The sequence below is a fragment of the Poecilia reticulata genome, linkage group LG11, assembly GCF_000633615.1.
Source record: "Poecilia reticulata strain Guanapo linkage group LG11, Guppy_female_1.0+MT, whole genome shotgun sequence".
Classification (NCBI taxonomy): Eukaryota; Metazoa; Chordata; class Actinopteri; order Cyprinodontiformes; family Poeciliidae; genus Poecilia; species Poecilia reticulata.
This window is the reverse complement of record NC_024341.1, coordinates 2323524-2349978: the sequence shown is the minus strand read 5'-3', so window position 1 is coordinate 2349978 and position 26455 is coordinate 2323524. Positions and strand designations below refer to the sequence as shown.

The 26455-nt window shown below is 40.7% G+C and overlaps 1 protein-coding gene and 2 long non-coding RNA genes across 8 annotated transcripts in view; 1 reads left to right on the top strand and 2 right to left on the bottom strand.

The window, feature by feature from the left end:
• Nucleotides 1–5000: 5000 nt before the first annotated feature.
• LOC103471976 (uncharacterized) lies at nucleotides 5001–6387 on the bottom strand. The gene is made up of 3 exons (XR_534775.2): nucleotides 6282–6387; nucleotides 5168–5290; nucleotides 5001–5091 (listed from the first exon to the last, which is right to left on the bottom strand). It is a non-coding gene; the product is annotated as an uncharacterized LOC103471976 (long non-coding RNA).
• Nucleotides 6388–6454: 67 nt separating this feature from the next.
• On the top strand, nucleotides 6455–8697 carry LOC103471975 (uncharacterized). Its single transcript, XR_534774.1, has 3 exons — nucleotides 6455–6522; nucleotides 7417–7488; nucleotides 8471–8697. It is a non-coding gene; the product is annotated as an uncharacterized LOC103471975 (long non-coding RNA).
• A 6923-nt stretch (nucleotides 8698–15620) lies between these two features.
• The window catches only part of ptprua (protein tyrosine phosphatase receptor type Ua), a 201884-nt gene continuing 191049 nt past the window's right edge, over nucleotides 15621–26455 (bottom strand). For all 6 annotated transcript variants that reach the window (XM_008421304.2, XM_008421306.2, XM_008421305.2 and 3 more), the window contains 4 exons: nucleotides 24338–24463; nucleotides 17140–17297; nucleotides 16672–16807; nucleotides 15621–16036 (listed from right to left, as the gene is read on the bottom strand). In XM_008421304.2, the coding sequence (XP_008419526.1) occupies nucleotides 15974–16036; nucleotides 16672–16807; nucleotides 17140–17297; nucleotides 24338–24463 (483 nt within the window). In that variant the 3' untranslated portion in view covers nucleotides 15621–15973. The remainder of the gene's footprint in view (nucleotides 16037–16671; nucleotides 16808–17139; nucleotides 17298–24337; nucleotides 24464–26455) is intronic.

Here is a 26455-nt window from a genome sequence, read left to right as displayed (position 1 = left end):
AGATTACTGCTAAATTAATACCTGCCTTCTTAAAAACGGTCAGAAATATGAAGCTAAATCGTTGTTCATTTGCTGCGATGTGAATTCTCAGTCCAATTTAGGCTAGTCTATATTTTAACTTCCACACAGCCTCTGAAGCCTGCAGGATCTGAGGGCACTTTCAAAGACACAGCTGGAGGCTGAAATATGCCTCTGACGTTGTGGAGCGGTGGGAGTAATTCCAAAGCCTGCAGCCATAAAAACCGTCTCTGTCTGACAGTCATTAATGGTAGTTTAAAATCCTCCTAACGCACTAAAAGCTAATCCTGGTGCAGGGTGTTTAGAGAAGTGTCTTCCATCACTTGTCACCCAGGAGAACGGGCTTTTGTGCTCCTCCGGGGTTCTTAACAAGATACATTTTCTATAGGCTTCAGTTTAAATCACATAAATCTATTTTTCATGTGTGGAGATGCCTATAATGTGTCATATGAGCTTCATTCTCAGCAATGACTGAAAAAGTGACATTTTGAGTTGAATACGTAGCCCTGGTACATGGAAACATTTAGATTAGCAAGTCGAAAACAGGTTGCAAACACAAAGCAGGAATGTTATTAACTTTGGATCCATCCATCTATCATCTATACAGTAATTTATTTTATTTGTTACCGACTTTCAAAAACACTGTACAAGGAAAAAAACTATTCAAGAGCAGATTAAAAATAAGAACTGATGTGGAAGGGGAAAAGATCAACAAGGTTACAATGAAAAGATCAACTTGAATAGATGCATTTTGATTTGAAAGTAAGAACAGAGTCAATGTTGCTGGTTTCTGGAGCCACAGAGCTCCAGAGTTGTGGAGCAAAGAGAGAAAAGACTCTGATCTCCATGGTGTGGAGGCCGAGCTCAGGAACAACGAGAAAGATCAGGAAGTAGAGGAGATGTGCAGGAGGAACAGAAACGAAAGGAAGGGAGGGTTATAGACGGCTTTAAAGCACAACTCAAAACTAATGTGTTCAAGTTGGCCTTCTCACTTTAACTTTTATTATTCAGTGGTTTTGTGTTTTTATATCCATGTTTTTGTGGGATTTTACTGCTTAATTTGTGTTTTTAGTTTTGTAAAATGTCCTGTGTTTTGAAAGGTGCTGGTAAATAAAATGCATTATTATTATTATTATTATTATTATTATTATTATTATTATTATTATTATTATTATTATTATTATTATTATTATTAAAGGTATACAACAGTATTTTAGATTGATTTCATCTGAACGGCTGTGTTAAAATCTGTTAATCTACAATAATTTAACTTTAGGTGAAGACGTTTTGCAGACTTGGAGGATTTTCTTGTCTTAATAACCTCCTCTGGTTTGATCTTCCTCAGGAAAACAAAGCTTTTCATAATTGAGTCAGTCTCCTCTGTAAAGTCAGAATTGTTTGATACAAACTCCTAAAAACATTAAAGAAACAGAATGTTGGAGTGCAGAGGGGCATCGTGCTTAGAGCATCCAAATGGATCTCCAGCATACAGAGCACAGATTTTATTTGCTCTTTCATCTAAATGAATAATAACATATGGAATTTATTCACTTACTTTCATAGAATATGTGAGTTCAACCAATTAATACTGTATCCAGACAAATCAACCAGCTCCTCTCATATAGAGCTTTCTGATTCTTTTTGCATTCTTCTCAGTGTGGAGGAACAAAGCAGCCAGTCTGTTGACAGCCTCCGGCTCTTCATGTAACCGGCCCAAACAGACTAATTGGATTGGCTGGAGGCAGGTCAGAAATGCACGGCGTTCTTAATGAACCTGTGCTGTTCATGATTAGGAGCATCTTAGAACATCACAGTCCTTCAGGGCCAGGAAGTGCTTTGCAATTGCACACATTAAGAAAAAAAATAATCAAAATAAAATGACTTTTAAGGTAACATGAGGAGAGACGTCTTCTACAGAAAGATAACAACCATAGTAGAAAAAGAAAATCAGATCAATGCATCAGCAGGAGAGGCAATTCAAATAATGATGCAGGTTGAAAAATGATATCTTAAAAACATTAGAATATTCTGATGCAGACAAAACCAGCCATGGTTTACAGAGCGGTGATGGTTTATGGTGTTTCTTCTGCTTTTGTTTTTATTATCACACTGAAATATTCTTTTAGATTTTCATTTTTCATTTTAGATTATGTTTGCTTGAGTGAATAAAAAATGCAGTTATCAGTGATCTGCAGCAGTGATTTTATGTACTAAGACAAACCAACCACCCTGGCTTCATGTAAAGAAAAAAAAAAAGTATTGAGCTTTGTTGAATCAAGAGTTAACTGATTAATCCCGTTTCATGAGAGAGCTGTGTGTAATTTCACTAGACTATTGAAGTCTAGAAATCATGAAACGTCACACAGCAGTAAAGCTACCAGCAACTTTTCCGTGGATGAAGCCGACAGGAAGTGTGAAATAAAGGCAGACACTTGTCAGGATTAGCTACCACAGGTCAGAGTAGTAACTAGTAAAATTTACTTTTAAGAGTATTTTTTCTACACTGTACTGTACACTGTATTGTTAAAGTGAACCTCTGTAGAAGACGAAGCCGTTAAGCAGCTTGGCTCGACTCTGAGATCACGTTCATGAATTAGAACCGACAAAAATATTGGTGGTAACAACTATTTGTCTGATAACATTAACACTATAGGCGGCTGCACTTTCAGTTCGATGAAGATTCCCCACTAGGTCAGGAAATCAATTGGAAGAACTGGAATTGACCGTCACCACGTCCCGGTTCTCTCACTGCACCGTCAGCCTTTTCTGACACTCTACTGCAGCGTTTCTCTATCCTGGTCCTCAGGGACCACTGCACTGCATGTACTAGGTGTTTCCCTTCTGCCATGCAGAAGTTATTATCACTCCCTTCTGCAGAGGAGGTCCTAGGATCACTTGAATCAGGTGATCTGGAACAGAGACACATCTAAAAACATGCAGCGATTCCTGGGGACTGGAATTGAGAAGCTCTGTGGTAGGATCATCTAGGTCCATTGAGTGCTGGAGTCAGACGGGTGTCACGCCAAAGGTTGGAGACCCAGACAGAATCTGTTCCCCTGCGTAGGAGGGCCAGTGGATGCCTCCCTGATCCATTTTTGCAGCCAAAAATAACCGATTTTGCGGCAACGTTTTCATTAAAGTTGCAAATATTTTTTAAGCTTCATTTCTGCTATTACATGGTTTTACAAAAAAGTTTAAATAGCTGCATATGACCAAAGGTCAGGGTTGGTTAATAGACATGATTTTAATGTTGTTAACATTTAATGTGCAAATCAAAATTTTAAGTACCTTCTTGAAATAACATCTTTAATACAAATAAAAATCATGTCCTGAGGAGACATCTTGGTGAAGGAAATGACACAAAACCACTGAAGACACTGAACCCAACTTTCTTCTTCACCGAATGAAACAGACGTGAAATGGTGTCAGATTTGAGCAGTTACAGGATTTCTTTTTGTCTTTGGTAAAAGACCATGAGTCATTTCTCTTGCTTGCGGTAAACGCTCACGTTTGTTTTGTTTGCATTTACCCAGAATGCCCTGTGCTATAATCCACTTCCTGCTTTTGGAGCGGTCTCCGGTCCACTTGAAATCCATATACTATTAAAACTGCGCCAGAAGTTCACTTCAACCGAACCCAGACCCAGGTTTGTAGGCGGACCAGAGTTCACTCTTTTCATCCACATCAGAGTTCGGTTACGCATTCACACCTCCCCAAACAAATCAGAATTTTTTAGCAAAAGAACCAGAGTTGGATTAAAGCAGACCTAACAGGACCGGTGTGAATCTCAGAATCTCGCATTGGACATTTTGGCTACTAATCATATTATCAGACTTTAGAAAAAGGCTAAGAACAACCAAACTGGCCTTAAAAGTAGCCATTGATGTTATTGAATCTTTGGACAACAAGCGGAGCTGGGCAGCACTTTCCATCGATCTGTCCGAGGCTTTCTGAGGCAGTCTGAAATGCAAACACTTCATCCTAGGACTACATGAACGCAGTGAGAGTGTTTGGAAATGAACTTGCAGACAGACCTCGGTGAGCAGACACACGTTACCTTGTGAAGCGAGAACAAAAACCCGTGGAATGCATAACCTTCCCACAGCACAGAGGTTTTCAATATTAGTTCAGCACATTTCATGGTTATCAGCAGTCTGGAGGAAGATGAAATGGATGGAATGTTTTTAGACTGGAGAGCTGCCTTTCACAGTGCTGTGAAAAAGTATTTTCCCCTTTTACAGAGTTCTACTACTTTTTCTGTGTCACTAAAATGTAACAAAAAGGGAAGTGAAAATAAAGAGGGAGAAGAAAGAAACGTTCAAACCAACCTGTCCTAATGTGAATAAAACAATTACCACACGCTTACTGTTTTAGTAATTGATTATTAGTCTTACAATTAATCTGATTATTATTTTTCTCTCAAGTCTTTTTGGTACTGTAATGAAGAGATCTTCATTACAGGAACTGGGCTCTGCACAGCTACTCCTATGAAGGGAGGATTGTTGTTACTCAGAGGAAGAAGCTACTGGTTTGTAAAACTTGAACAAATGTTTGTGTATAATCTGTGTGGAGGGGCTAAGATGGAGTGACTCACCTGCCTTTTCTCTGTCCTCTCCTGGGTGTTTAGACAAAACTTCTCTAGGGGTCCAAACACCATTCATAGGTTCCATGGAAAAGTGTGTGTGAGAGGGAGGGGAATTTTAAAACATAAAATATGTAAATAGAAATGTGTCATTTGGTAAAAGCCATTTTATTTATACACGTGGAAATTGTAAATTGATTTAAAGGTGGTTTGGTTTTTCACACCTGTGGTTTTGTTCTTCATGCTGGTCTTGAAGAGTAAACCGTTGCCGTTTCCACTTCACTCTGCCTTGACCTTCTTCGTCCAGCCGCAAAAGACCACCTTCTTACATGTACAATATGAATAATACAGTAAAAGGTACAAATAAATATTTTCTTTCTTGAATAAAAAGACTAAAATGTGATATCAGCATTTCTTTAGTGGTGGATAATAGATCATCCAGATCAGAACAAGGGAATCCAGGAAAGCTCAGATGGGACGACAAAGCGAGCCTGAGACAAAATTCACAAAGTGAAAAATCTTCCAGAGAAGCAAAAACCGTCTGGAACTCAGAGGGTTTGGGTTTACCACAGAAGTTAGCGGGCAGGCAGCCAGTTCTTCTTAAACTGCAGCTGATGGGCCTCGATGGAACGCAGGTGTGCCACACCTGCAGCGGTCCACATCCGCGCTCCCTGTGCCATCAAGTGGATACTGAAAATGACACACAAGGACACAACAAAGTACCTTCTTGGCAGGTTTTGTGGAGAATTTATCTGTTCTCCATGCTGAGTTCTTGATGTATGAGGTTGAAAAAGAGTCAGTGAGTTGAATTATGAATTCCATTTATTAATACCAAAATATAGCTGGTCTATTTCTCATGTTACCTTTAGGAGTTAGCAAGACAAAATGGCACTCAAGAACAGTTTGTGATCTTCTTTGTTAGCCTCTATCTAAGCTACGCACTAAAGAGGGCATTCCCTAGTGTGTCATTTCCTCTAACCTTAGCTCCGCAGCCATGAGGACACCGTGTCCACTTAGAGCCATTGTCCACAGCGGAAGCGTTTTGTTGGTGACAGTTAAGAGGTTAAAAACTTTGTTCGTCTCATGAACGGCCATGGACAGATTGAGTTGTACTAAACTTTCCAGGTTAATTAAAGATGGATAAATATAATGAAAGAAAACTAATAATCCCACATGAAAGGTGGGAACGGCTCATTTCTATTTGATACACAGAGCAGCATGTTGGAGAATGATAATTAGAGCCACTGCTTTGTTTCCTTATCGCTCCCATCATCTGAGCGCCGTCGGAAAGCCGGGCTCACAGCTCCGTCCTTTCAAACTGCTCGCTAAACAAAAGGAACTATTGATCATACTTCGGTGTGTTCACAGAAGCAGAGTGTTATTCACGGCCCGAGCCTCAGGTCATTCACACTGGCAAAACAATTTAAAAGAATTCGTGCATGACTAAACAATAAGACCAAAAAAAAAAAACTGAAATATAAATTATATGAAAGTGACTTCTCAAGAAAATTAAATCTGCAGGACATCTGTTTTTTCTTCTTCATGGAAATAGGAAATAGAGAACTGCAAGGCTATTGGGTATTGACTGTCCATCGGAGTATTAGATTAGGATGTGGTTTTCGCCCGACAGAGACAGTTGCCATTTTATGTCTGCCACCATTACCCAGGAAGGAGTCCTAACCTGAAGACCATCGACTGTCCTGTCATGTTCACTCATGACGGCGTTTCACTGCGTGGCGTTCAGCTCAATAATCGACGAACAGCCGTGACATGTAGCCGATTAGAACCGAGACGCCCGTTGGATGTTTCACTGCCCTGTTGCTCAGAGCAACGTTATTTTCTAATTACGCACAGCGCCGTCACCTCTGCCAAGTCTATTCACTGGCATCAAAAGTATGACCAAAAGTAACAATGGAGTTCCTGTAAGTATGATGAATAGTAATGCGGTATTTGTATTCATGGAACAGACGGGGCCGGGTTATTTGCATGCCGTCCTCCGTTTCCGTTTGAATGACAGCGAGAAATGAAACGAGTGACGGAGGCCTTTCATCTGCCACCGAGCAAAACTAACTGAAAGGAAAAGGGCAGAAAGTTAGGCGAAGCGGCGCCGCGCTTCTTCTGGATTTTTATCCCTCGTCGCTCGCCTTGTCAGTCAAAGCAACTCAGTGATTCCTCCTCTGTCTTCTGGTGTTGTTTATCTAATGCTCTTTATTTGCACAAAGGGTCTGGTTCTCTTGAGGCGAAGGATGTCAGTCTTAACTATTTTATGCAAATCATATAAACGCTAGAGTTATCTTTCATTGCAAAACAAGATGTTCTTAGCGAGAAATGTTTTAGAGAAGAAAAAAACCTTTAAGAGATCAGAAAAGTGACGTCTTTTTCATAACAAATTAGCTTGTGCTTTTCCTGGCTGTTTTTTTTATTTATTTTTTTTACCGTCATTGGAAAAAAACATTTTCATAAAACTCCAAACAGCCAGAGGCAATGTGAACCTCTGGACTCAGCGTCTGATGGACTGGCAGCCTGTTCATGGTGTACCACACCTCTCGCCCAGTGGCTGCCTGGGCGAGACTGTATGACTGTGTTACCATTAGGGGGTTTAGAGCAGGGGTCTTCAAACCCAGTCCTCCGGAGAACCAATCTCCTTATTGAGATTGGTTTTCCCATAAGACGCAAGAAATCTCCAAAATTTCCAAAGGTTTGGAAGCTGGTTATCTGATTCCAGACTGCACCGTCTCTTGTGGAAGACAATTCTTCACGCCTTGTAGGTTTGAGAAATAAAAACTGAACTGACTTGTTAGTTTCTATCATTACAGCAACCCCCTGTTGTTATTCTGCTGTGAAAATAACTGATAAGTGAAGAAAGGTCTCCTGCAACTTCAAAGGAAGTAAGTGTATAATTTGCATTCACAGTGATGAACACTCACATTCCAACGGTTGGAAGGTTTTCACACTTTATTGGATAATTTAACATAATTTAAAGCCTAAATAAAGTTGAAATATCAGTGCTGTCTAAATGTTACACTTCTTGTAACATTGGTGGAGGACAGATTTGGGTTGTTATTCTCTAATTAACATTAAGGAAAAAAGACTTTTGCAGTGTATTTATACACATAAATCAGAAAAGCTGCACTCTACGAACTTAATTAATTGAATAGACAGTCGCTTATTTAAAAAGTGTATTATCAGCAGCACATTACAGGTTTTTACCTGTAATGATACATTTGTGTATATTTTGTGTATTTTGAAAGATATATGCGAAATCTCTTTAAATATTTGGTGTATATTTGACCTATGAATACGTTTTTGACACTAGGCTTACAGTTAGTTCACTGGTTTTGGAAGCAAAATAAACAAATCATGACGTAGAAAAGGTTAAATGAGGAGGTGAGCAACGGGCAAAACAAACAGGAAGGTTTGGTGTAAACAGGAAGTTGTGGATTTCCCAGCACTTTGGAATTAAAAGCCTCTATTAGCTGACTGATGATATCCACAGCTTGACAGAATGTCTCATTTGCCAGCGCTAACTGACAAATCCTCTGCCTTTTGTACCATTTTCATGCTGCTTCTTCCAGTTTCCCAAGCAAACGTTTAGATGCTGCTGCAGGTAAATATCAAGTAGAATCAGTTTGAAAATGTTTCTATTAGCAGCAATGTTTTATGGTCTTCCTTGTAGCTAAACACTTTTGCCTTTGCTAAATTTCACTTTAATACCATCCACTATGCGCTCCGTCATTGTTTCTGTTTCAATCGTTCAGCACACTGACGTGTCAATAAGCTTTCTGCCTTTTGTACATTCAGAAAGTTAGCATCTGCTCCATGTGTCTCACTTTTTCATGTTCTGCTTTCCTTTGATGAATGTGTTTCCAGTCTTCCATGTCTGCTTTTATTGAAAGCCCATCACTAAGGAGAACCACAGGTCCAGACATCCAGAACAGAGACTGACTTTGTTCACAGTAAGTCGGCCACTTGTTTAGTCAGTATGAGGGGGATGTGAAAGAATTTCATTCCAATTTCCTTTCTCTGTAATCCCAGTTGTAATATAGTAATTAAAGTGTGTTTTAGTTGTCCAATGATTTTAATTAGTTTTTACAATATTATTTTTTTCTATCTTTTTTTTTTTAAATGAGGACATGAATATGAATCTACAGAAATCCTTTGAGGGGAATGTTTTGTTTTGTTTTTTTCCTAGTTTACTGCTCATTTAATTAAGTGGGGGAAAATTGTTCTCCTGTAATGTGTGGAGAAAAAATGCCTCAGACTGCAGACTCCAGCCTCACGAGGGGCAGGCAGGTGAAATAAACTGATTTCATTTCAGCAAAATTAAAGATGATGCAGAGAACCCAAAATATGAGAACAGCTTCAAAATAAAAACAAAACAAAAAAAAAATAAGAAAACGTGAAGATTTTCCTGCTGGTCAGGGAACATTTTCATTCCTTTTCCCAAAATAATATTCTAGCCTCATGTTGTGGTCATTCCTTCATCACATCCTGATACGATCATTGATAATTGCTACATTGAATGAGACATTTTGGTAACACTTTATTTGAAGGGGGGTGAATAAGACTTTCATGACACTTTCATAAACATGATATAACACCTGTCATGAAYATSAATAAACCTTCATGAATATTTATGATTGTTGTCATAAAGTGTCATTCGGTAAATTATGACACTTTTAATACAAAGTTGACATTATTCAAAATGTCTTTATTATGACAACTTGACATTAAGCAAGAAATCATTACTGTTTAAACTTTACCTTTAACTTCATAAAGTTGCCTAATTTTTAAAGTGCAATCAATAATAATTTTATAACAAATTTATATCAGTAAGGATTTATTGGTTAATGTCAAATTGTCAAAACAAAGACATTTTGAATAATGTCAACTTCGTATTAAAAGTGTCATAATTTACCAAATGACGCTTTATGACAACAGTCATAAATATTCATGAAGGATTATTGTTATGTGTTATGTAATGTTTATGACGGTGTCATGAAAGTCTTATTCACCCCCCTTCAAATAAAGTGTTACTGACATTTCGTTACAAAATACAACCGACTACTCTGGCTTGAAATACTTTTGAAGACATTTTTGGAAAAGATTCAATTTTACCATCTAAAGTGATCAGAGTAGCTTCTTGTCCACTTTCCTACTGACAGCAATCTCACTTAATGTAGAGTTGTGTCAGAGATAAGATGAATCCATCAGCTGATGGCGGTTGTGAAGCATCTTGGCTCAACGTCTGAATCTGTCACGGTATAAAGAAGATTTTAGTTAACTCACACAGCTTAATGTTGTGAGACCAGCAGGTGGGATGTGACAGACTTCCTGTTTGACTCTCTGCTTCTCCATGAGCTCGTTGGTGTACTGAACCTCATTTGTAACCTTAAGAAAGAAAATAAAATGTCCTGACTCGTCAAAGATGGAAAAACAAAGTCTGGAAGCTTTTCTTAACAGGGAAAGGCTGTTTTTGCTGATCCTCCTGGAGGCTTTCAAAGAGCAGCTGACCCTCAGAGCTGGAGGGTCTGATGCCACTAGAGCTCTTCATCAGGCTGCTCACCAATATGGACTTACAGTGTCTTAAAGTATTCACAAAACCTTCACCTCTCTTGTGCTGTTGAGAATCAACATTTGCTTCAATGTTCAGATTTTAGGATTGATCATTTATTTGGAATAAAATGGTAATTTATAGGATTATTGGTAACGTTTTCAATTTGTCTTGAATTATGGCACTAAATTGTTAGCTCCTGGTGAAGGAATGAATTCAGAATTCACTTCACACAACAAGGACTAATCACAGACACGCTAATTTCAAATTAAGTCTGAGAATTTATTAACAAAACAGTCCAACTTCACGGCTAAATTATCCCGTAAATAACCTTTGTCTCTAACTACCGACATGCAGTGAAGCTGCAGATGGAAAAGACCAGAGAGAGAAAGAGACAGAGAGAGAGAGAAAGAGAGAGAGAGAGAAAGTGAGAGAGGCAGGCGCTGGATTCAAACTGCATAATGCAGACGGTTTCTACCATCAGCACAGTAACAAGAATAGCAGCAGCAAAACATCATCAAACACAGAAAATCAAGACTAAACTAAATCATCTTATTTACCTAACTATTTCAACCCAGACTCTGGTCTCTTACTATGTGGAAGAGATTTGGTTGATCAGGTCAAGGTGATGTTCAGGGACAAACTATGACAAAAGAAGAAAAAAAAAAAAAAAAAAAAACTTGTTCTGGTCCAGCAGCAGGCCCACTTCTTTTTGGCTCCAAACCCAAAAAGAAGTGGGCTCTCATAGAGACAGACAAGAGCCGCTTCCACAGGCTTCTGTAGGCAGACGGGAACTGATTTTTAACGCCTCTAGTGAACTTTGAGCTGGATACACTAGCAGCTTTCTCCAGAGTTCTCCAGAGGTTTGTCCTGCTAATTGGAGCCCCCGTTGGCTCCGTTTCCACGGAGATTTTGACATCCATGTTCAGACTTGTATAAGTTTTGTGCCGTCAACAACATTGGTGTCTCACTATGAATGCTGGGACATGCAGTTTGCATAGAGCTCTGGTGAAATGGAAGCCCAACCACGGTCACTTCATGACCTGATTTGAATGCATTTTATTGCTATTTTATGGAAAAGGCCAAAACAATTTGGTACATAATTATAATTTGAAAGGAAAATTATACCTTTTCTTTTATTAATTAAAAACTGAAAAGTGTGGCATGGGATTGCATTCAGCCCCATTTAGTTAATTCTTTTTAAGGTTTCAAATCATAAAATCAGCTTTTACAGATATGAGCAACTTTTTGTTGGTATCTCACCTACAACACAACAATCTCTTTTTTTGTCATGTGATAAAAACGACAAGCCTTAGGTCCTAACCCTAACTCAGCTGCTCATCAAGTCATCTTTCAGTTTTTATTGATCATGAACATATTGGTGACTTCCTGAGTGAAAACCTCCCACCATGAGCATTTCCTAAGCAAGCAGCCTCTGATACTCACATGTTCCCCCTCTTTGCTCTCCGCTCAGTCGTCTCCTGAAGTCTCAGTTCCAGCACTTGAACATGAGCCTTTCAGAGGGAAACAATAGCCCTGGGGTAATTACAGACAGCACCGTTGGAACAATGAGCTCTGCGTTGTTCTCTGAAGCCTTCGGATCAGCTTCAAAAAAAAAAAAAGGAAACGGCAGCAGTGGCTAAGAAGCCTCCGAAGACCTTCGTTTTCTCTCCAGTAACATGAAAGACGGGGAGAAAACCCAGGTTTGTGTAATCTGACATAAACAGATGCTGGGAGGAATGCGTCTTCCCACAATCCTTTTGTGCTCAACGCACAATAGCAAATTAGCTTTTCATCCTCTGGTGTTATGAGGCTTTTCATCATGTTGTAGCAGGAGAAAGAGCAGCTCTGTAACACACAGTGATGAACGATAACGCCAACATCACTACACGACCTCAGCTATTTATATTTTGTTCTGAGTCTTTAGCAAAATATGTAAGTGATAAATACCAAAAAAAGAGGAAATATGGCATAATGTGCCAAATGCCCTTTAAATAAAAACCTTAAGAAAGAAAGGAAGGCACTGAACCCCAAGTTACTTTGTGATGTATGGATCAGTGTATGAATGTGCGATTAAATAAATGTGTCTCTAATATGAAGTGTTAATCAGAATAACTAGAAAAGATTCATATACATGTTTACTATTAATGAAAGGAAAATCCAGACCTGTAAAACTCCTCACATATGCTCCAAACCGAGCAGAAACCTTGAATCATCGGCTGACCTTTTCCACCTGGTTCAAAACGAGCCCAGGCAGCAGAGGGAGGACAGTAAGGTTTACTGATAAGAACCATCACTATGGGAGCTGGAAGGGGTCAAGCGGAGAATCAGCAGAGCTCATCAGCAGCTCATAAAACACATTAACAAGATGCGACACGCTTTGTAAAGCAGTATGTGCAGATTAACGGAGCTGCGGACTCAATCGATGGATCATCAAGACTCTGTCCAATTAAAGGGCTGGCTGAGTACTAGAACCTCTGTCTAGAGTAAGGAGGATAAAAAAGCTGGAGTTCATTAAATTGGTAATTAAATGATAAGCATAAAAATTAAAACCCAAGTCAAAAGAGATAAGCGGGGCCATCCAGTAGTGATATATATATATATATATATAGATTACATATAAATTTTTCAAACTGCTTCTCTGTGATTTAAAATCTAACAACAGTTAGCATTTCTTTAAAATACTTAGTTTATAAATCACTGAATGGTTTAGCACCACGATACATCAAAGATCTGCTGTTGTCATAGCAATCTTCCAGACCTCCCACATCTTCTGGTTCTGGTTCTGCTCTGCATGAGAACCAGAACCAAACATGGAGAAGCAGCTTTCAGCTTCTATGCACCACAAATCTGGAACAAACCTCCCGAAAACTACAAAACAGCCGAAACACTGAATTCCTTTAAATGTAGACTGAAAACCAAGCTGGTAAGAGTTGATTTTGAAACATCATAAATGAAACATTAATCATTCTGATGTGTAATGACAGTACTTGACAAAATGGAATGTTTCAATTGCTGACTGTTCTATGATTTTGTATTTTTGTGTTTTTATAACGTAAAGCACTTTCAACTGCCTTTTTGCTGAAACATGCTATATAAATAGACATTGATTGATTGATTGATTGATTGATTGATTGATTGATTGATTGATTGATTGATTGATTGATAACATCTTGGGACCACAGGATCCTCGCCGCTCTGCTGGAGGCCAGGCCTTCATGAGTCAGAGCTGTCTGGCAGCAAAAGGAGGGACAAACATGCTAACAGCAACTTGGTCATAATGTTTTCTATGTTTGATTCTTTCCATAAAATGAACCTAATCAACATGTTATGTTTCAGCCGTCTGATTTCTTCCCACTTTTATCTTTCCAGTGGCTGCGTGATAAAAACGATAACAAATCCATCAACTTGAAATTTCCGGTCCTCGGTTATGAAGTATTTTGTTTTGTGAAGGTTTTTCCTTTCCAGTGCAACAGAAAAATGTTGATAATCTACTGAAATTGCCTGGTTTTACCTGAGAGCACTTCAGTTAGGAGCAGAATGTAATTCCCATGATGGCGTCATGTTTTTCATACCAATTATGCAATCTTTAATATCAGATGCACTCGCAGGACGACACTGGTTGCTATTAAGCTGATCTCCTGTCACCTCTGTCGTTCACCAGCTGCTATTTTCATATAGATATATGTTGCCTAGATGTGGATAGTTATTGAGTTTTTCCTGTTCTGCTCCATTTACTGCTTCACTATCTGTTAAAGATGAGGCTGCTCCCTGTTGGTTGACTCATCAAGGTGAGGTAGAAAAATCTTTATCAGCTGTTTTTTAGTAAATACAACAAAACTCTAGTTGTATTTTTTACGTGCAGATTAAAGTACCACATTAGAAAATGTTGATGGAAGCAAAATTCCATAAAATTTGATAAAAGTGAGGGGTCGTGTTAACAGAATAGTTTCCATCTTTGGCTGGATTTTTAATAAAACGGCGACGGGACAATCTGAAGGTCATCCGTCAAACATTACAATTCACACACTTGACTACTTGGTGCAGACATTTGCAACTTTATGAGCACGTGAGTGCATCACGGAGGTAGCTGAATCAATCAATAAAAATGAATTTATAAAGTCCCATCTGAATATCATCTCTACCCTGGTCTCTGACTAGGTAGAGACAAAGGGACATGCATTCTGTCTCCCTCAGATAGTCCTGTTGACTTCTGATCCACTCAATTTGAAAAATGTTCCCCGATTTCAAAACTCTGCATTAAGTGCTGCTTGTAATTCCAGTTTTCAGGTTGGCTTCAGAGAGTGGATTCAGCTTTCAGGTGAATATATAAACCCTGAGATACTGAACTATGCACAAGTCAGGACCATGATCATAGCTGAATTATGATATTTGAATTGTTTATATGTAGTTCTTAGGGCCACAGTCACTGAACAGAAAAAGCTGCATGTGTTCATCTGCTTGATGTGTGACTGCACTATGTGGATTCTCTGTTCAGCTTGTAGAATATATATGAAACCAACTGAAAATGAAATATAATTGAATATTCAGAGTATAAGAGCAGATCCTACAGTACATCTGAAAATGTTTTATGCAAAAAAGAAAAAGAGGCTGTTATCATTTAGCTTGTTTTTTTACCACGTTTTTTTTACCATGCTTTTTTTGTGCGGGTTCGACTTTCAAGAGACGTCATGAAACAGGAAGTAAAATTAGAAGGAGGCTAAGATGATTGGTCAAAATTCAGATGAGTTGCAGTGATCGGTCAGAGAGAAGGAAATACAGAAAGTGTTAAGATTATTGATCAGATTCGCCAAAAAGTTGTGATAACTGGTGAAAATTACAGGTCTGTGCAACAGTTGTGAATGATGAGTGAATTTGCTTCAGTGGTTGCAATCCCAACTTCCTGAAGTTTTAGAGTGTACTCTAAAATTAGGAGAAACGCCTTGAGATGCATTGCTGTTAGGAGCATATTTTATTTCTTCTCCTGCTTTTGTTTTTTACACTGTTTAGAAAATCAAACACATTGAATAAATACAAACCTAAAAAGCGACAAATTCTTCTCTTACAGCAGACTTGGGTCACACATTGCAATGAGACAGTTAAGACCGGGCATGCAGATGCTGAACCCTAACCCAGTAACAGACAGAGAGAAAGAGAGAGAATGGCACAGTGATTAAGACATTGGAAACATCTAGAAATATCCGATGGAGGAAAAATAAAACATCGATATACACAAATAAATAAAGAGAAATTAGGCCAGAGACTGATCCACCGAACACAAACATCCATCAGATAAAAGTCGGCTTCCCTTTTCTCCATATGTCAGTCTCAGGTCGTCGGCTTCATCCACATTGAAATTCAAATACAGTACAGAACGACATTGGATGTTCACCAACAGCAGATTGCACCATTTACAGTGTTACAAACACAAAATATCACCCAGCGAATGGCGTCAACTGTTGTTCCTTTTTTCAGTGTTTGTTCAGAGTAAGGCAGGATACAGAGGAGCTCTTTAGATCCTGTAAGGAGTAGGAGACGGAGTCAGCTCTCCGGTTAAAGTCCTCTGGTTTGGCAGATGTTACATGGCACGGAAGAGACCGGCTTGGATCAGGGGGGAGAAGGGGAAGTTGTTTTGAGTGGTATGTTACAAGTTTTAAGTTTTCTCTTAAGGTCTGTAGGGTTGATAATGTTCTCATCCAGGCATGGCGAAGGATCCAACCAGAGCAGTATGCTAGGGACTAATGAGGCAAAGATCCAGGAAGCGGGATCCCAGATCCTGGCCGTTTCCTTGAGAAGGGACGCGGTGGAAGCAGCTGGCGCTATCTGACCTCCAGGCAGTCCAGGTACTCCTGGACCAGCTCGTAGCAGAAACGGTACTGCTCCTGGAAGCAGAACAAATCATCAATCTTTGCTCTGAATGGCCACCACGCAGCTGAAGTTCACAACTTATTTCCTCAGTCTGAAGTTAAATCTAACCAAACGTCTCCAGTTTTAGGTCAGTCAGAGACATCAGAATGATTCTGTTTGCTAAATGTCACAATAGTGGCATTTTGGCTTCAGCCACATTATATTTGAGATCATTTGGATTAAGCAACATGAATTCAAGATTGTGAGCCCAATTCTTGATTTTACAGTTAGTTGAATTAATATGTTTTCTCATCAATACACCTTTAAAAAAAAGAATGATTAAGAAAAAATAAAGCCATGAGAAGTATGACATTAATGATGATGAGTGTATGAAAAAAGTTAGTGCATTATCACAATGTATAGAGTATATATGTATAGGTATATGTTCAAGGTGGGACTTTAACCCATTCATTTTAATGAGTTAATTACATCGATGTGCCAACGTGTTAGTAATTATAACACAATTAATTCCTTTTTTTTCCCTTTCTTTTTTTACATGCTAATGTCCCAAGCTGGAACCTTTGCTACGCGTTTCTGGAATGCCCATAAATCTGACGCACAAGCCACATCCGCTAACATCGATGGACGACAGAGACTAATGCTGGTTTACCATGGTCTCCACCATGTTTGGCTTGGAGTTGCGCAGCGTCTTGGCAGCGAAGAACACGTCCACCATGCTGTGATGTCGTATCATCTCCAGGATCATGGTGCATGCGCAGAAAGTGCCACTGCGACCGCCGCCGTTCCTGCTCCAAAACGATCAGACATAAAGACAGCAGCAAAGCGCAATGAGTGGCCTAAAACAGGTGTCCTAAAAATCAGAAGGGAATTTCACGGTTTGAATGAGCACGGATCATGGATGCTGTCAGGAAAGAGGCCAAACGGCAGACTTTGCAGATGAATGAAAAGCTCTCATTTAAATACAGGAGATGGGATGGAATCTGTGAAACATTCTGACCTGCAGAATAAAGTACTCTGAGTTACATGTTGCTAAAGAGATCAGGGAACAGAGTGTGTGTTGTTTTGACCGGTCTTTATGACGGTAATACGTCTTGGTTTTGAGAACCAGCAGACTCACAGGCAGTGGACGATGGTGCGTCCCTCGCCACACTCCCGCTGCCAGTTGTGGACCTGAGCCAGAAGGCTGAGGAACGCTTTCTTGGAGTCGGGAACATCTCGGTACGGGGACCAGCGCAGGAACTGGAAGTGGCGCACCACCAGCTGACCCTCCTGCAGCTGCACAAGTCAGAGAAAGAGGAGGGGGGGTAAGAGGGAGAAATCAGTTCTTTCCTTGAAGTCTCACAGCATAAAAGCTGCAACCTTCATAAACTAATGAAGAAGATCATCAGGACTCTTACCGTGTCCTCATGAGAAGCCACTAAACAAGTAGAAAAATAAACCAGAGCACACAGGATATATCCAGTCTTGGTGAGATTTCTATTATCAAGCATGGCTTTATTATTTAAGTCTGGATTATGCAGAACACAGGGCTCTCTGTTGGTATGGCAACAATGATGTGGGGCCTGCCCACCAACAGTAGTTTTGTTGTCGAGGAGGCATGTCTATCTGTTAATTTGTTTTCTTTCCTTGTTCAAGCATTTATTTTTGTGTGTCCTCTCCCAACATTAGCCAGATCAGCTTGTTTTCAAGGTAATCTCTACATTATTGCGCCCCCTAGAGGTGGAGAGTTGCCAAAGCCAATACATTGCCTCACAATTTAAAACCTAGGGCACAAAGATTATTTCAAGGTTTCTTTTGGTTTCTGAATTATGTTCAGTTTAAATTTATGGCTAATATTCCAATTCAGCAAAATAAAAATAAAAATCAGCCTCGATATGTTTATTCAGAATGCTCTCTATGACGTGTTCTAACGTTGAGGCCGGTAGGTTTGAACCCGGCAGGTCAGACAGGGTTCGGCTTCAGAATTTTTCAAGAATTATACTGAAATAAACCTTTAATTTGTGTAAACAGGCATGTCTGTTCTGCTCCATCGTAATTACAAGTGGGACAACCCATGTGAGAATTTGAACTAATGTTATTAAGACAAAACCAGCCACACAAGCAAACAATTATTCTAGTCACTTTTAAATATCCCACTCAGTAAAAATATCATAACTTTAAGAGCCTGAAACCGAAAATTGTATTTATTTCAAGTCAATGCTAAAAGAAAAGCAGTTCACAATTATTTGTAGGATTGTTATGCTGGAAATCATTCCAGCAGCCAAGATGGGTTTACTTCACCATCAACAAGCGTCATTAGCTCTCAGAAAATAAATGAAATCAAATTAAATTCCTCCCACAGCAGCAAGGAGCTGGAGTAGTTGATTTCCAAAGGTAAAACCTGAAATGATCTTTTAACTGAAACCATTATTGAACTCAGAGAAAGTGAACATTTAAAGCAGCTTTAGCAGTTGACACTGTCAGGCTGACATATCTAGTGATGACACTTCAGATCTGCAATTTCTTTCTTCCTGACTACAAAGAAAATAAAACTTGCTGAAGTCACACATCACTACTAATTTTTGAAACCTCATGAAGTCTTCCAGCTTTGCTATTACCAAGTAATAATCTGCAGCATCCCTGCTGACCGTACATCTAACACAAAATGATACGGTGCTACAGACAGATGCAAAGCCAGAGACTGTACAAGTAGGCTAACCAATAGCAAGTTCTACTGGCATATCAACACAAATATACAGAATTCTTCTAGTGCTGTAGTGAAAATGAAGATGTTTCAGAGGAGCTACCCTGATGTCAGAAATTTTACAGAAGCTAGCTTTGAGGAAAGCTAGTTTTAAGGTAAGCTAGCCATGATGATGCGTCCATAGATGGTCCTAAGGATGCTAACACAGCTAATCCTGTCCTTATTCTCACCAAAGCTGTGTTCCATTTATGCTCTGAAGGCAGATATTTCCTGTTCTAAATTGAACTGGAACTGGACCACAAAGTCCATTATTGCAACTGCATATTTAAAACATAATAGTTCTACAATACATTCGCGCTTCTGATGGCATCTAGATTATTCAGTTGTAAACATTGTGGTGCAAAATGTTTATTCATAATAATAAATATTTTTTAATCTCAACATTTATGTAATGTAACTGAATTTATGTTACAGTATCACATATGTAAAAAAGTTGATGCTGGACGGTTCTTTTCCTATTGCAGTTTATTTTTCAAAGCCATTAAAAAATGTTTGATCATAGTATTAGTGTTTCATTCCATATCATGCAGATAAATACATTGCTATTCTTAGTACTGGACAATTCATATAAGAAATACTGTAAATGTCATATTATCCTTCTTGTCATGAGAACTGGAAGGCTGTGTAGGCCAGTCTTTAACCTCCCGCTTTAGAATGACTGCATGGTGTTAACTACCATCATTTTATTCCCTGATCAACATCATTAGCATATATCAGGTCACAGAGGAAATCACTGGCTTCTGTAAAAGGCAATTAGCCCATGTAAAAAAAAAAACACAGAAAGCTGTTCTGAGGAGTTTTCCAGAAGCATACCCATGTGGCTCAAACATATATTATATATATATATATATATATATATATATTAAAAAAAAAAATTCCCTTCTCACCCTCCTCGGGTGGTCTGTTTCATCCTCTGAGCTCGGGTCCTCTACCAGAGGCCTGGGAGCTTGAGGTTTCTGCGCAGTATCTTGGCTGTGCCTAGAACTGCACATTTCTGGACTGAGATGTCTGATGTTGTTCCTGGGATCTGTTGTAGCCACTGCTCCAGTTTGGGGGTGACTGCCCCGAGGGCCCCGATAACCACAGGCACCACTGTGGTCTTCACCTTCCAGGTCTTTTCCAGTTCCTCCCTGAGGCCCTGGTACTTCTCCAATTTCTCATGCTCCTTTTTCCTGATGTTGTAATCACTTGGTATTGCTACATCCACCACAACGGCTTTCCTCTGTTCTTTATCCACCACCACAATGTCCGGTTGGTTCGCCATTACCATCTTGTCTGTCTGGATCTGGAAGTCCCACAGGATCTTAGCTCGGTCATTCTCCACCACTTTTGGGGGTGTTCCCCACTGTGATCTCGGGGCTTCCAGTCCATATTCTGCACAGATGTTCCTGTACACTATGCCTGCCACTTGGTTATGTCGTTCCATGTTCGCTTTCCCTGCCAGCATCTTGCACCCTGCTATTATGTGCTGGACTGTCTCAGGGGCCTCCTTGCACAACCTACACCTTGGGTCTTCTCTGGTGTGGTAGATCTGAGCCTCTATTGCTCTGGTGTTTAGGGCCTGTTCCTGGGCGGCCAGGATGAGAGCCTCTGTGCTGTCCTTGAGTCCAGCTTTCTCCAGCCATTGGTAGGTTTTCCTGACATCAGCCACTTCAGTTATTTGTCGGTGGTACATCCCATGTAGGGGCTTGTCCTCCCATGATGGTACTTCCAGCACCTTGTCTTCTGTTCCCCATTCCTGAGACATTCGCTGAGCACATCGTCCGTTGAGGCTTTGTCCTTGATGTATTTATGGATCTTGGATGTTTCATCCTGGACAGTGGCTCTCACACTCACTAGTCCTCTGCCTCCTTCCTTACGGCTCGTGTACAGTCTCAGGGTGCTGGATTTGGGGTGGAATCCTCCATGCATGGTTAGTAGCTTCCTAGTCTTAACATCCGTGGCCTTCATCTCTTCCATTGGCCAGCTAATTATTCCGGCAGGGTATCTGATTACTGGTAAGGCATAGCTGTTTATTGCACGGATCTTGTTCTTGCCATTGAGCTGGCTTCTCAGGACTTGCCTTATTCGTTGGAGGTATTTGGCTGTGGCTCCTTTCCTTGTGACCTCATCGAGGTTGCCATTTGCTTGTGGTATTCCCAGGTACTTGTAGCTGTGCTCTATGTCTGCTATTGTTCCTTCTGGGAGTGAGACCCCTTCTGTGTGGGCGACCTTCCCTCTCTTTGTAACCATCCGACCACACTTCTCTAGTCCGAATGACATCCCAATGTCAGTGCTGTAGATCCTGGTGGTGTGGATCAGTGAGTCGATGTCTCGCTCGCTCTTGGCGTACAGCTTGATGTCATCCATGTAGAGGAGGTGACTGATCGTGGCCCCATTCTTGAGTCGGTATCCGTAGCCAGTCTTGTTGATGATTTGGCTGAGAGGGTTCAGGCCTATGCAGAACAGCAGTGGGGACAGAGCATCTCCTTGGTATATGCCACATTTGATGGACACTTGTGCAAGTGGTTTGCAGTTGGCTTCAAGGGTGGTTTTCCACAGCCCCATCGAGTTTGCAATGAAGGCTCTTAGAGTCCTATTGATGTTGTACATCTCTAAGCATTCAATGATCCAAGTGTGTGGCATTGAGTCATAGGCTTTCTTGTAATCAATCCAAGCGGTACACAGGTTGGTGTGTCGGGTTTTGCAGTCTCGGGCGACTGTGTGGTCTACAAGGAGTTGGTGTTTGGCTCCTCTGCTATTTATGCCTATGCCCTTCTGTGCCTTGCTCATGTATTTATCCATGTGCCCGCTTATCTTAGCCGCTATGATGCCTGACATGAGCTTCCATGTTGTAGAGAGACAGGTTATTGGCCGATAGTTGGATGGGACTGAACCCTTCGAGGGATCCTTCTGTATCAGGATTGTGCGCCCTTCAGTTAACCATTCAGGGTGAGTCCCATTTTGTAGCAGCTGGTTCAGTTGAGCTGCCAGTCGCTCATGGAGGGCAGTGAGTTTCTTAAGCCAGTAGGCATGGATCATGTCAGGTCCTGGTGCTGTCCAGTTTTTCATACCCGAGACTCTGTCTTGGACATCTGCCACAGTGATGGTTACCGGGGCTTGTTCCGGGAGGTTGCTGTGGTCCTCTCGTAGAGAGGTTAGCCACTGTGCATTGCTGTTGTGGGACGCCTCCCTTTCCCATATGCCTTTCCAGTATTGTTCAGTCTCCAGCCTGGGTGGGTCTGCTCTGTTGTTATTACCCTGCCATTGAGAGTACACTTTAGCTGGTTGGGTGGCGAAGAGCCGGTTAATCCTCCTGGCTTCATTCTCTCTCGTGTATCTCTTTAGGCGGCTGGCCAAGGCTTGGAGCCTTTGTTTGGCAGTTTCGAGTGCTTCAGGTATGGGCATCTGGCTGTACTTTTTGGGTGCTGATCTTTTCATTGCACCCCTTTGGAGCTCKGACAGTTGACTCACTTCCCTCCTTGTGATCTTGATCTTAGCCTCTAACCGTCTTTTCCATGGTGGGTATTGGGTGTCATGGTTSCTCTTATAACCAAGCATCTCAAGGATCACTGATGCTGAGTTGTATATCAGCTCATTGGTTTCTGTTATGGTGTTGGTAGGGATCGTTCTCAATGCTGCATTCACATCTTCAATGAGACTTTCTGATGGTACTTCACTCAGCCGTTGTAATTGGCGTCGGGGTCGTCTGGTGTTCATTCGGGCCATGATTCTCTCTGGAATCTCTCTCTCAGGTCAGTTGCTGCCTCGTTCAGCTCAGATGGTTCGTTCATTACTGGGGCTACATACCCAGTCTCTGGGCGGGGAGTTGTAGTTGACTCCCTTCTGACCTGGCATCCTGGCTCCTTCCCGTAGCACTTGTGTCGTACCTCGTCAATCTCAAGTTGTGACAGCAGTTGCCGTTTGCGGATGTTGGAACACTGAGCTACTAGTTGTTTGGCAGTTAGTGTTGACTGGGGATGTCGAGTTAACCATTCCTCCCACAGTCTTTGCATGTAGCCCCTCTGACTAGGATTACTTGAGTAGTAGCATTCCAACAGATCCATGTTTTCACCTCTCGCCCATTTCCGTCTTGTTCCAGTAGCCCATTTTTCATCAGGGTGCTTATTTGTGTCTCTCATGGTATGAGGTAGGCTATATAGCTCCAAGGGTCTTGCCTAAGGACCCACACTGACAGCTCAATGTCACCGTTGTAACTTTTTGCCCCAGCCCCCAGCCTGGCCTCGAACCCGGGTCTCCCGGGTGGAAGACTGGTGACTTACCTATTGAGCTATACAGTATATATATATATATATATATATATATATGTCAGGATTCGCCACGCTAAGGGACGGCTGACTGTTGGCATGAGATAAGAGACTAGATGAGAGACACGTGGAAACTGTAAAGAATGCTGAAATGTTCTTGATGTAACACCATGAACAATACTGACATGTCTCCGTGTTCATTTAGTGTTTTGTTTGACATTTCTCCTACTAGTAATCGAGTATGCTCGAAGATTACTGAGGATTAGGAAATATTTCCATCCGGTGTTGCATTTTTCATTTTTCACCAAAAACTTGTACTGATGATGGGGGAGTCTGGCCACAGAACTCCCTAAAGGCTCCATCCATGTGTGAAAATGACGTCTCATGCTCCCTGAACCCTGAATCTTTCTCAATGTGAGCCCTATGAATACAGGTGTTGTCATCTCAGAATATTCCCATGTCATCAGCAGTCCTCCCTGACAGACTGAAGAGTTTTTCTCTTGGATTAGTGGTTTTCTTATAGCAACAAAGCTGTACAGTCCCACAATACCTTGGGTTCCCTTTATATCGAAACACTCTCACCTTACAACCTTGAGCTCTCATGTTGTTTTTCTTCAGTTCGCCAATCATAGTCATTCAGGATTCACAAGGTTTCTGTACTTGCCTTCCGGTTTTTGGACAGTTCTCAACTTAATTTTGGTAGTTTCTGAAATCACGTTTTCTCTGCCTCGGGTCAGTGATCTGAACCTTCTTAAACCCACTAAAATACTTTCAGGATGTTCCAACAGGTCTGTTTAAGAAATGAGAAGCTACTCATTGAAACAGTTGGGGTTAAAAAACTTGATAGCTGAATGATAACCACCTTTTCAGTAATTATCCAATAGGACATTTGCAGGGACTTTTTCTGGTCAGACAGAAAAAGTCCCTACAATTAAACGTAGCTTAATTTTAGGATACTACATTTCCCAACACTCTTTGCAAATGTGGACATGCCCTACATTTTGCTTTTACTGATATCCCAAATTAAATGAAATTGATTAGGTAGCGACAATGCACATTAATTTAACATTTTTGCAAATGTGTCAAAATTAGCCAAAAGGCAGTTTTTTATCTGTTGTCCCTGGACAGAAAGACATTTATCTAGCTAAAAACAAAGATTAGACAAACTAGGCTAAAATGACTTAACTGCACAAATTTTGTCAATACACACAATAAATACAGTCAGTATAAACATTAAATAAGAAACAAAGGAAACCACGACTCAAAGAGTCTAAGAAATGACTAAAAATAAATTGAATAAAGATCTGAGTCCTGATTCAAGTTACCCGTGTGATATTCTGAATCCGGAAGAGTCGGATGATGACGTCATCATCTGCAGTCCTGGACAGGAGCTCCACAGTCATGGGGCCGAACTGCTGGATCCCAGGCTCCGGCCAGTACTGCAGGCAGGGCTAGCAGGACCACGGAGGCGAGGCGGAGAGGGAAGGCAGCAGGTCATTAGCCCACAAAACAAATCATTATGTCAGCGTCAAGTGATGGGGAAGCCACTTACAAGACACCTGAGTATTGACAACAGATACAATTAGCCTAAATGACAATGATTACCTGCAAACAGACGCTGTAAATTAAACGAGCAAAAAAAAAAGAAGCACTCATGATGGGAACAATTCTTCACATCGGCATCAGCCTCCAGGTTTGAATTATTCATGAGTTCCAATCATTACCATTAGTACATTATAAATTAATGAAGTGGGAAACCTTGACTGTACCCAGGAGAGACGAGGAGTCAGTTCAGAATCTGGATCGACTCCAAACGCGACTCCCCCGTCGCCCCCCCTGCTTCAAAAACACTTCCCACCCCACAAAGGAACAACAACAACAACAACCGCCGCCGAACCGCTGACATGTTCTGCATTGACTTTTGGGATGAGCTCAGGACCCCTGGAGTAGGAAGTGATAGCGGTGACGCGGTGACAGAAGGGTATTAGCAGGTGACATTGAGCAGAAAGAGAGATAAATATTTATACATCCAGGCAGGAGACAGACAGCCGTGTTCCCTCCATCCGCCAACCTCCCACCAACTCAGGAGGACAAACTGAGCCAGAGAGCGAATATTTGAGGGGCAAACTGGTAATCCACGGACAGGCGGAGGGAAGGAGACGAGAAGGGAGTGACAGTGGAAGGAGGGCAGGCTGCAGCTGACAGGCATGGTGGAAATGTTGAGCAGCAATGAGACATGACACGCTGACAGGGCGGCGATAGGGAGACGCCTGAACAAACCTTCCCGAGAGCCAACATGGAGGAATGAGAGCAAGTCGATGGTGTGAAGGAAAATTAAACACAGGGGGCCTTAATGCAGAGTGGAGAACAACAAGATGACTGAGCTGTGAGTCACGCAGGGCAGCAGCTCTTTAGGTTAACCTAAACCAGGAGAAGGTTTCCTGGTTCCTTCCACATAGTCTCACCCGTCCGTCCTGACATGCTACAGCTGGTTTCACTTCGTATTCATGGAGTTTAAGGACGATAACCCACACGACTATCTAAGATCTGTGAATACCAGAGAATCTAACTCATTAATAACTGCTCAAACACAACATACACCTTAAGATGCATTAAGACGTACTGTGAAAATCATCGTAGTCTGAACACAGAAGCTGATGGCTACAGTTTCCTTATCAACGTTCTTAGCCTATTGGAGGCAAGAAAAAGAAATGATGCTCCTGGATTGGCTGATTTACAAACATGAGCCAATAGAGTGAAAAGTAGCATTGTGCATAGGAATCTCAGTTTCCCAATCTGCATTTCTTTTTCAAATATATTAGATATAATAAAGAAAATCTATAAATAACCAGATTTAACACAAAAATTATAATATAATTAAATAATGAAAAATGTAATTAAACAATTTGACATTTCAAAAATGAATTCACTTAATGGAACTCGCCATTTTCCAAAAACTCGTTTTTTGATAAAACGTTTTGGTGTTAGCATGAGGAGCTTTTTTGGCTGTTTAGAAATTGGTTTATTTAGCAGAACTACAACAAAAACACGTTTTATGCATCACATGATCAACAACAGGAAGTTGCCACTGACGCAAATCACAAAGAAGAAGACAACAGGAAGTAGTTGGAGGACATTGGTGCAACATGATTTTAAGGACTTATTGTATGAACAAACTTATTCACATGGTTTTAATTTCATTTCTTATTTAATGAAAGTAAAGTGTAATGTAAAAGGCTGAGTTTTACTAATGCCTCAATTTAAGTTCGCTTTTGCATTTTTAAACGTTAATGTGAAATCTTTCATTTCTCATCTGGTTTTGCACTTTAAGAAAAGTTTGTCATATTTCAAACTGGAGATTAAAAGTGATGTCTGAAACATATTGCAGTTTAAGCGATAAATAAAAAAGGACTTGGAGAAGGCGTTCGACCGTGTCCCTCGGG